Source organism: Natator depressus, chromosome 23 (assembly GCF_965152275.1).
Source record: "Natator depressus isolate rNatDep1 chromosome 23, rNatDep2.hap1, whole genome shotgun sequence".
NCBI lineage: Eukaryota > Metazoa > Chordata > Testudines > Cheloniidae > Natator > Natator depressus.
The window spans coordinates 19,649,884-19,660,688 of record NC_134256.1 but is presented as its reverse complement, the minus strand read 5'-3'; the positions used below and the strand labels follow the sequence as shown (position 1 = coordinate 19,660,688).

Sequence of the window (10,805 nt, the reverse complement as noted above, 5' to 3'; positions counted from 1 at the left end):
GACAATTTTCACTTTTTGGCAGGAAAAAATAAATCAAAACCTGAAATCTTTCAGTTCAAATATGCTGCTGCGGTGTCTCATTGAATTTGTAGTTTAGTTGCCATTCTGCTCCATAAAACAGGCTCCCTGGTTGGATTCCATCTCCCCTGGTGCATGACCGTCTCCCCTCTCACTGAAGGGAGCTGGTGCATCATGGGAAATGAAACTCAGTTGGGAAGCCCAGGCCATGGAGGAGACTGGAAATATTGAGGCACCCAAACTACAATTCCCCTGAGGCACTGCAGCAGCATATCCATAAGAACTGCCATAGTGGGTCAGACCAATGGTCCATCTAGCCCAGTATCTTGTCTCTGACATTGGCCAGTACCAGAGCTTCAGGGTGAACGTACAGCACAGGACAATTTTGGAGAGATGCAGGCCTGTCTTCTCATCCCACGTTCTGGAAGTCAGAGCTTTCAGGTCGCCTGAAACATAATGTTGCATCCCTGATCATCTTGGCTAAAAGCCAGTGATGGACCTATCCTCCATGAACTTATAAAATTATTTTTTGAAACCAGTTATACCTTTGGCCATCACAACATCCCATGGTAATGAGTTCCACAGGTTAACTGGGTGTTGTGTGAAAAATCAAATCAAAATATTTCGGGTTTGGGGCATTTGTTTTTGGATGAAACAATTCAAAGTTACCTGTGGAAAAAACAGACCCTTTTTCAACAAAAATTCCTTTAATCAAAACCCCACTTTTCCATGAAAAAAAAAAATGTTCCAATGAAAAACATTCAATGGCACACACTGCAACACCATGTTTAGGACAGGAAGTGATGGGGAGCCCTGTATCCAATCGAAACTGCCAGAGGAACAGAGGGGAGACAAAGAGGTGACCACACACAGGACAGGAAAACAAAGCAGGTTTCTCTTTTATTTTTATTTTTTTTCCAAAAAAAGGCACTAAGTTGATTTAAAAAAAAAAAGATTTTTTCCTTTTGTTTATTTAAAGCGAACAAGGAATTAACCATCAATTATGTACAAAACAAGGAGATTTACAGAGTTTAGTGTGTTGCACCCTCTTTGCCAATATAAAAAAGGAATAAACTGAGAGATTCAATTCCCACCTTGAAATGAAAAAAAAAAAAAAAGGATTTTTATCAAAAGGAACCAGAGGCTATTTCAATCCCTGCGGTGTGAAATAACACCCCCACCCTATGCCTTAAAAACAGCACCCCAAAAAACCTGGCCTCCATCCGAGCAAGGCGTTGGCGAAACCACGCCGCAGGCACCAAAGACCTCAGCGAGCCTGTCTGGCTACACAACCGGGGAATCAGCCAAAAGGGAAGAGAAGAGCCCATTTAAAATGTCCCCGGCTGTTTATAAAAATAAGGGAAGAGGAAGAAAAAGATGAGAAGGGGCAGGGCAAATGGGGTTGGGTGTTTTCAAAAGGCAAAAAACTATAAACAGTCAAACCCAGAGATCCGTCTTGACCAGAAAAGGCCTGTCGGCTGTTTCCTCCCAAATCCCCACGGTCTCTCGCTCGAGTGGCTAACAGGTCCAGGTGACAGTAAATACAGGAGAGCTCAGCTCGACTTGTGGCTGGTTCGGTTGGTCAAAAAACAAAAAAAGAGCCAGAAATGGTACGTGTCTGTCATCTGCTTGTGAACAGGCTTCCTCCTAGGGGCCGACGGAAGGCAGCGGGAGCAGGATGCCACTATGCTGGCAAACTCAGCTTCTTCCCCTTTAGAACTGTGGGAGGAAGGATTTCAGCATTTCTTACGCCTTTGGTCTCAAGGCATTTTACACCTTCACCCACCACTGAGAGAGGCAGCCCTTTCTAGGGTGGGATGTGATAGCTGTTCCCAAGGGACTTGCTGACCCAGAGGGGAAATGCAGCCACCTGTGGGTCAGGCGCAGCAGCTGCTTGTACAAGGAGCTCTTTCTCAGCACTGAGATGCAGCCACCTCTGGGGTGGGGGCATGGCAGCTATTTAGCAGACACAACCACACTAGAAAAGTATGACAAGCGAGAACAGAGACGAAATGCCAAGCCCTGAATTTTAGGCACTCAAACAAGGGCTGATTCGCAGAGGGGCTGAACACACTCAGCTCCCATTGACTCTGGAGCACCTACTCCCACTGACAAAATCCTGCCTCTTCCCCGGGGTGGATTTTGATGCCTAACTTTAGGCAGCAGAATTCAACATAGTTGGCTGGCGCGGTGGGCTGGCATAGCAGGGGCGACAGGGCCATGGGATAAAATCGCCACTGTGCAGGGATTTGCCCATCCAACTCCCCCAGTAAAGCCCCACAGAGCCTTTAATGACCACACCGGGTCTGTGTTGCACAGATCCCCCCTGAATTACCAGTGTTAGCCCTAGAAGCACAGGTTCTAGGTTCGGCCCCAGCACCCCACACGTGCCAAGCCTGGGAGGTGGGTGAGCACAGCTCAGTTTCCAGAAGTGCTAAGTGGGGTATAGCGAGGGGAAGCGACTTGTTTTCTCCCCAGACCACACAGCGTATCAGTGACAGAGCCAAAATAGAAACCAGAACTCCTCACTTCCAGCCGCCCCCCTGTAACCACTAGACCCCACTCCCCTCCAAGTGGAAGGACAGAACCCAGCAGTTCTGGCTCCCAGCCCCCCTGCTCAAACCCATGATACCCCACTACCCTCACAAAGCCGGGGAGAGACCAAAGAGTCCTGCTTCCAGCCCCCCAGCTCTGACCACTAGATCCCTGTCCCTAATCTCCGGCACGCACCTTTTGTGATGTAGAGGTAGAAGAAGTCGCAGTAGAGGATGGTCTGCACTAGCCCAGCCACGATGGCGATCAGGTCAAAAAAGCCCTCCTGCTGGTAGCGCCAGATCCAGTTGAAGAGGTAGAGGGTGCGGTAGATGCCCAGGGCGAAGAGATAGTGGCTGGTGATGGTCTCCGCCTCGCCCGTCTTGCTCACCATGAACAGCTGCGGCAGGATGGCCACCGACTCCAGGTAGATGGAGAATGTCCAGAGGATCTTAGGACCCGCGCGACGACGGGGAAAGAACCGGTTAGAACTCACGCCGGAGTCCACGGGATCCCCCCGCACCAGGCTCTAGGCGGGGAGTCACCCTCCCTCCCTGCCCACCCCCAAAGTAACCAAACCCCGCCTGACCAGCCTGGCGGTGCCCCCGCCGAGGGCAGAGGCCCACCGTTACCTCCAGCGGGGTGAAGTCATGGTTCACCAGGAAGGCCAGCACAGCCGTGGGCACCACAAGGAACTCCACCCGGAAGGTGTCGTGATTCCCATCATATGTGGCCTTGAACTTGCTGTAGATCAGCCACACCGTGGCATAGGAGCAGGCGATGTACACAACCTGGAGACAAGAGGCGGCGCTGGGTGGGAGCCCAATCTTCCCCTGCTGGCTATCACGGGCGGCGGAGGAGCAGCCGCGGAGAGGAGCCTGCGATAGGCACTGCACAAACCCAGCACAACCAGGTAGCCCCCCGCCCCAAGGTGCAATGACATGGGTTGTGTGCCTCTAGTGCAGACAGGGACCCTTCACCCAGCGCTGAGACATGACCCTCTAGGGTGGGCGCTGGTTATATGGGGTCGCTTCGCCTGGCACTGGGACGCAGCCCCTTTGGGCTGGGGCGTGTGGACTGGCTATATGGGGACTCCTCACCCAGCGCTGAGACGCAGCTGTGGGGGCTGGTTATACAGGGACCCCCTCACTGAGACATGGCCCGTCTATGGTGGGCACAGGGGCTGGTTTTATGGGGACCCCTCACCCGGCGCGGAGACTGGGGTGACAAAGAGCCAAGCATCCAACTGAAACCCAGGGGAAGGCGGGCGGGAGCTGATGAGGGGTGTGGGAGGCGATCGGGGGGGCGGGGAGGTTCAGAGAGGGCCTGGGGGGCAGATGGCAGCAGGGCGGCTGGGGAGCCCCCAGGCACGGTGATCAGGCATTACCTTCATGGAGGTGTTGTAGAAGGAGATGAAGTTGGTGACCAGGTCCAGGTAGCGGGTGGTGAACACTACAGCGAAGAGAATCTGGCTCTTCCCAGAGATCCCTGCCGGGGGAGGGGGAAAGACAGGACATGAAGTGGGGGCCAGGGGGCTGTGGGTCAGGAGTTGGGGCACCTGCAGAGCTGGGGGGTGGGGGGAGAGCCCAGGGCTGGGCTAGCAGGGGGGCGGCATGTCGGGAGCGAGGAGCACCAGCCGTTCCAGGCCTGCTCTATCCAGGGCCTTTCCCATCTGCCCTGAGCGTGGATCGCTCTGCAGCGCAGGGGAAGCTGCTGACGCCAGCCCGGGGCTGCCCCACACAGACCAGGCCTCTGGCTTCACCCCATCACAGCCCCCTGTAGTGCGTGTGTGTTGGGGCGAGGGGTGCCTGGGGGGTCCCAACAGAGGGGGGGCAGGAGGGTAATTTGTGGGATCTCTGACCCCCCCCAGCTTCCATATCATCACCCTCCTCCCCTTCCCCACAAATCACCCCCCCTCCCAAAGCTATTGGGGGTGGAATGACCCAATCACTGGGACCACCTTTCCCCAGCCCCCCAACACCCCCCAGAGGAGGGGACATAACCCCTCAAATTTCCCCCAAAGGCAGCTCTTCAAGTGGGGAACCCTATTTCCTCCCGTCCCCCAAGTCCTCCGCCCTCCAGAACCCTATGCCATTCAAAAAGGAGCCCTCCAAAACCGAGCAGAGGCTAATCCCACCCCGCCTCAAAAATACACAAGTGGGAGGGTGCACTGAACCCCGCAAATCAAAGGGCCCATCCCCACTTCATGAGGGGTGTCCGCTTCTCAATATGAAGTTTAATTATCCCCAAATCTCTCCCCCAATTAGTTCTCTAAAAGCCCAGTCACGGAGGGGTGCGCTGGGGGGTCATGCACCCCAATAATTTCCCTTTGTTACATGGGAGGCGGAGAACCACCCTGCTCCGGGCGAGAGGCTGGGCTGAGCCAGAGAGGACCCCTCCAAAGAGAGCCCGGGACAGTTTCCCAGGGGAGACCCGGAGGGGCAGTTTGGGGGCACAGAGGAGGGATAAAGGGGGGCCCTCCTTACCAGCACAGGACCTCGTCTTCCAGATCTTCATCAGCAAGATGATAATAGCCAGGAGGTGGGAAATGTCCCCCAGGAATCGGAAAATGTTCATGGTGGGGGGCGAGGAGGTTTTTGGGGCGCTGGCTGGCGAGATGGGGGGAGGGGCGCCCCTTACTGTCTGGGAAGAGCCCGGCTGGAGTGTGTGTGGGGCTGAGGAAACAAGGCCCGAGCAGGTCGAGGAAGGAGGAGCAAAGAAAATCCCCTCCCCCCAGGGGGCTGGGCTGAGAGATGACAACGTGTCCAGCCCCTCCCAGAGCCGGGGAGAAAACCCAGGAGTCCTGGCTCCCTCGCCCCCTCTGTTCTAACCACTAGACCGCCCCCCCTCCTGGAGCTGGGAGGAGAACCCAGGAGTGCCAGCACCCACCCTCCTGCTTCAGGAAACCAAGCTGAATGACTTGAATGCCACCCCACTGCTCCCCAAATTTGCTGTAATCCAAGTTGCCCCTGTCTTTGCAACAATCCTCCCCCTGCTGGCGCCACAGAGGATATCCAGAATAAATGGGTCTTTGGGGACGTCCTCCCCCTCCTCTGCTTTCAGCTCAGGGACACCCCTCATGCCTGCCCCCCAAATCTCAACCCAGCCAAATACACAGTGATGTCACCTTGACAGTCACCGCTGGCCCTGATGCCCTAGGACAGCTCTAGGGGGGGCGCTGTGCTGCAGGGCGTGAGGCAGGGGCTCAGCAGGGGGCGCTGCGCTGCGGGGAGCGGGGTGGGGAGCTCAACAGGGGGCGCTGGGCTGCGGGGCGAGGGGCAGGGGCTCAGCAGGGGGCGCTGTTCCCATCCTCTATGCTGGCCTCAATGCCCTAAGGCGACGCTAGGAGGCGCTGTGCCTTCGGAGTTGCCACATTTCTGATAAGAAAAGGAGTACTTGTGGCACCTTAGAGACTAACCAATTTATTTGAGCATGAGCTTTCGTGAGCTACAGCGATGAGCATGTGGGAGTCAGGATTCCTGGGTTCTATCCCAGCTCTGGGAGGGGAGAGGATTCTAATAGTTACAGGTGGGCGGGGTATGGGGGGGGGGACTGGGAGCCAGGACTCCTGGGTTCTCTCTCCGGCTCTGGGAGGAGAGTGGGGGCTGGTGGTTAGAGCAAAGAGGGTTGTGAATTAGCTCTGTGGTTCTCCCATCCTTTGGCGGGGGGCAGGGTATAACACCTCCCTCTCTCCCCCAGGTTGCCCCAAGAGAATGGGCTCATGCTGTATGAGCATCTAGCCCCCACCCCCAAATAACCCCACAGGTACAGCCCAGCAGGGCTTTGCCCATCCCCTGGGGCAGAAGGGTTGGGCCCAGAGAACATAGCCTGGGGGGAAGGCATTTTGCCTCTGTCGGGGGGGGCATAGCTAATGGGGGTGGGGTGATTTGGGGGTCCCCACAGGCTCCAGCTTCGTTGGATGTCCAGCACACAGGCTGGTGCCACCCACAGCCCTCCACGCTGTGCCTTGCAGGACAGCTGTGCCACGGACAGAAGCTGGGTGGAGGAGTGCGAGCTGCCAGGTCACCATGTCCTGCTTACAGCTGATGCAGGGAGCGGCTGGGAGGGAAGTGCCAGCCAGTGCCTGCCAGGGCTGGGTAGAGGTGGTGGAGAAATTATGCTAAACCCCTGCTCTACCCACTAGACCCCACTCCCCTTCCAACCCCCCTGCTCTAACTGTCCACATGCACTTTCCAGGGACCCTTTGCCCAGCGCTGAGATGTGGCCTCTCTGGGGTGGAGCATGGGGTCTGTTTATACAGAGACCACTTACCCAGGGCTGAGATGCGGCCCCTCTGAGATGGGGTGCAGGGGCTGGTTATATAGGGACGCCTCACCCAGGGCTAAGATGTGACCCCTCTGGGGTGGGGCATGGGGACTGGTTATATAGAGAGGCTGGTTATACGGGGACCCCTTACCCAGGGCTGAGATGCAGCCCCTCTGGGGTGGGGCACCGGGGCTGTGTAACAGCCACACCAAATGTTTAGGCAGGAAGAGAAAGAGAATCCTTCATCAGATGCAGGCTCCAGTGGGGGATTTAGGGAGGGCTACGCTGAGTCCTTTGGGACGTGGCATGGTCCGGGCACTGGGGTCCGCCAAGGGAAAAAGGTCCTGTGGCCCCATCCACAATTCTCAGTTCATGTAGCTGAGCCCCTTCTGGCCAGCAGGGGGCAGCGCCAGCTCAAGAACTGGCCTAGCCAGCCTTGGTGTGCTACCCAGCCAGCTGGCCCTGAGCCCTGGGCAAACTCCAGCCACTGGTGTGTGCAGACACAGAGGGGTCGCTTCTGCCCCATTACATGGGGATGGAACCCCGGCATCCTGCCTCCCAACCCCAGCATGCGCTGGGGCAGACAGAGCCAGGCAGCAGAATATAGACAGGCCATGGGCCAGGTTTTCCCAGCTCTAGCCACTAGGCCCCACTCCCCTCCCAGAGCCAGGGTTAGAACCCAGGCGCCCTGGCTCCCAGCCCCCCTGCTCTAACCACTAGGCCCCACTCCCCTCCCAGAGCTAGGGATAGAACCCAGGCGTCCTGGCTCCCAGCACTCTCCTCATAAGCCTTGTCCGTCCCCATGGGCTGCCTGGCACCTGCGAGCCCTGGAGGCAGCGCCCTGGGCTGGGGGAGGGGGCAGCGAGAGAGGGGAGGGGCGCAGCTGTTCATTGCCTCTGGCTAGAAAAGTGGGGAGGCAGCTGGTGCTGGGGGGGAGCTGGTGTGGGCGGGTGCTATTCCCCTCACGCTGCCAGGGTCGAGCAGCTGGCGCTCCGCACCAGTCATGCTCCCCTGTTTGCTAATGACGGTAGTTAATTGCTTTCCGATCCACATGAGGGGAATGGTAAGCAGGACAGCAAGCTTGCTGGCGGGTGGGGGGGGAACCAGGACTCCTGGGATCTCTCCCTGGCTCTGAGACGGGAGTGGAGGCTAGTGGTTAGAGCAGTGGGAGCTGGGAGCCAGGATTCCTGGGGGCTTCTGAGAGGAAATTCATTGAGGTTTCTAAAAGCCCTCTGGTAGGCACTTAGAAAAGGCTAAAGATAGATTAATAACGCTTTCCAGTTACAGCTTTTATAAAATACAGCTGCCTCTGGGGTGGGGTGCTGGGGCTATTTATACAGGGACCCCTCACCCGGCGCTGGAACGTGGCCACCTCTGGGATGGGGCGCGGGGGCTAGGTATCCGGGGCTCCTTGCCCAGCGCTGAAAAGTGGCCCTGCTGGGGTGGAGTGCAGGGGCCGGTTATACGGGGACCCCTCACCTGGTGCTGAGATGCAGCCCCTCTAGGGTGGGGCATGGGGGGCTGTGTAACAGCTCGCAGGAACATCTGGGGCAGGAGATGAAGTTTCCCGTTGAAATGTCAGGGGAATTATGGGATTGGTCCAGGACACCTGGTTGCACAGCACCACTTTTGGAGGGAAAAAGCCAAGGGATGGGAGATGAGCTTGGCACTGCCAGTAATAATACAGGGCCCCCAGGCCTGGGCAAGCAGGGAGGGGCACTGGCGGAGCTGCGTGTGGGCTGAGTTCCCCTCCCCCACCGTTCCTGGCACCTAATGAAGGGGGTTTAGGGAGATGATTTAGGGGGCCATGGAACAGCAGGAATGTCAGGGGCCCACAGTGGCTCAGCACCAGCTCCAGGCTGGGTCAGATCAGCCCCCACCCGCCCCCGGAGCATCCCAGCTGCCCTACGCCCTTTCCCGCTCACTCTCCTTCACCCCGGCCCTCCCAGAGCCAGGGAGAGAACCCAGGTGTCCTGGTTCCCAGCCTCCCCTGCTCTAACCACTAGACCCCACTCCCCTACCAGAGCGGGGCGGGGACTGATCGGCTGTCTTCTCACACCCAGCTGGCGCTCTGCCGTTACATTTTCTATCGGCCGTGTCTATTTTTTCCTCCTTTCTTCCTCCTTCCCCTTGTTCTCTGCAGAGAGCCCGAGCGTCACGAATGGGGGACGGGGCCTTTGTTCCTGTGAGCCGCCTTGCTCCCCGCTGCTCCTAACCAGCCCCAGTCGCAATCTGCCACGGCTTCCATCGTCGTGCCTGCTCCAGCAGGGCGTGGGGACTGCACCGGACAGCGCCGAAAGAGAAGACAGCTGGACTGAGGTGCTAGGGGGGTGCTTGGCAGGGGGCACTCTCCTCTGCCAGTCATTGCAGACCCTGGTGCTCCAGGGCAGGGCAGGGAGGGTGCTCTGTAGGGGGTGTTCTTCTACCCGGTAGTGCTGCGGGGCAGGTATCTCCCCCAGCTTGGTGAATCTTTTTGTCAACACCTATCCCATAGTGATCCCTGGGTTCTGGGGTGAAACCTGGCGCAAATTTACCCCTCTCTGGGCCTGTGAGCTTCTGAGCCTCCCAGTACCACCAATCCCCCCATAGCACAGCCCCCCTTTTGGTTCAGGGGTCTTTGGCAGCCAGGGGAGCACCCCCCCCTTTTCAGCCAGCAGCCTCTAGGTACAGCCCTGACTGCAAGGGGAAGATATCCCAGCCACACACCCCTTAGACTCTAGAGGTCACTCGCCCCTTTACCAACCACTTCCCAGCTGGTCTCTCCTCCACCCTCCTAACTTCCTGGGCCCTGCTTAGCTTGCAGAGACCAGCTGGTATCACAACTCGGGGTGCCTATAGGGGCAAATTGGTGGCTGGCTTCTGGGGGGAGTGGGGGAGGGAGGGGAGTGTGGCATTGTGTATACCTCACACACACCCCTCTGAGACATACATTCCTTGCACACCCTCCTCTGCTACACACACACACCTTTACTACATACACACACATGCACACACACCCCTCTGACACATACACCCTCACACATTCCTGGGCTACATACACCCCTTGCACACACACATACACCCTCACACACCCCAGTGTTACATACACCCTTGCACATACACATACACCCTCACACACCCCTCTGAGACATACATCCCTTGCACACACATACTTGCACCCTTCTCTGCTACACACACCCCTCTATTACATGCACACACACACCTCTGACACATACACCCTCACACACCCCTCTGTACATACACCCCTTGCACACCCACACACCCCTCTGCTACATACACCCTTTGGACAACCCCTGCCCCTCACCTGCTTACCTTCTCTCATTGTCTTGCTCTGATGGGGGGGGGGGACGGGACCCCAGACAGCAGGGCTGGGTGGGTTGAGATTTGGGGGAGCCCGGGGGGGCAAAGGCCGCCCCCCCTTCCTGCTCCAAGCTCTCCCCTCCCACTGGGCTCCATCCCTCTCTCTTCACAACCCCCTCCCTTTTCACTTCAGGGGTGATTCCTGTCTCCCCCCACACACACACCCACACCCCCCTTCCTCCGGGGGTGGCTGGCTTGGGACCCCCCCTCCGCTTCAGGCAGCCACGGCCCGCAGCGCCCGGCTCCAACCTGCGCCCGCCTGGCTGGGCGGCGATGGGCTGTGAATGTTAATGACCCTGGCGCTGTGTGTGTGTGAGTGTGTGTCCCAGGCGGGTGTGTGTGTGTGTGTGCGGGGGGGGGGGGTGCGCGCGCCAGCCAGCCGGGGCGGGTGTAGCTCTGCGTTAGAGGAGTCAACCCCCCTCCCCCGGTCCCCACTGCGCGCTCCCCGGGCGCACGGAGAAGGGTGACCCGAGGGGAAGGGGGGAAAAACCAGCCAAGCGGAGTCCGGGCGAGCAGGGAGGAGACACGGGCCGGCGGATCGGCCATTCTGGGAGGAGGAGAGGAGAGGAGAGGGGGGGCCCCCCCGACCCCTCTGCCGGAGAAGCTGGGGCGGCGGGGGGGGGGCCTCC

General features: G+C 58.2%; 1 protein-coding gene across 1 annotated transcript; it reads right to left on the bottom strand.

The window, feature by feature from the left end:
- Positions 1-1,039: 1,039 nt before the first annotated feature.
- Positions 1,040-5,227, bottom strand: KDELR1 (KDEL endoplasmic reticulum protein retention receptor 1). Its single transcript, XM_074938073.1, has 5 exons — positions 5,037-5,227; positions 3,938-4,038; positions 3,183-3,341; positions 2,749-3,001; positions 1,040-1,737 (listed from the first exon to the last, which is right to left on the bottom strand). Exons 1-5 carry the CDS (start codon positions 5,125-5,127, stop codon positions 1,703-1,705), a joined length of 639 nt encoding a protein of 212 aa, XP_074794174.1. The 5' UTR covers positions 5,128-5,227; the 3' UTR covers positions 1,040-1,702.
- Between the last annotated feature and the right edge of the window lie 5,578 nt (positions 5,228-10,805).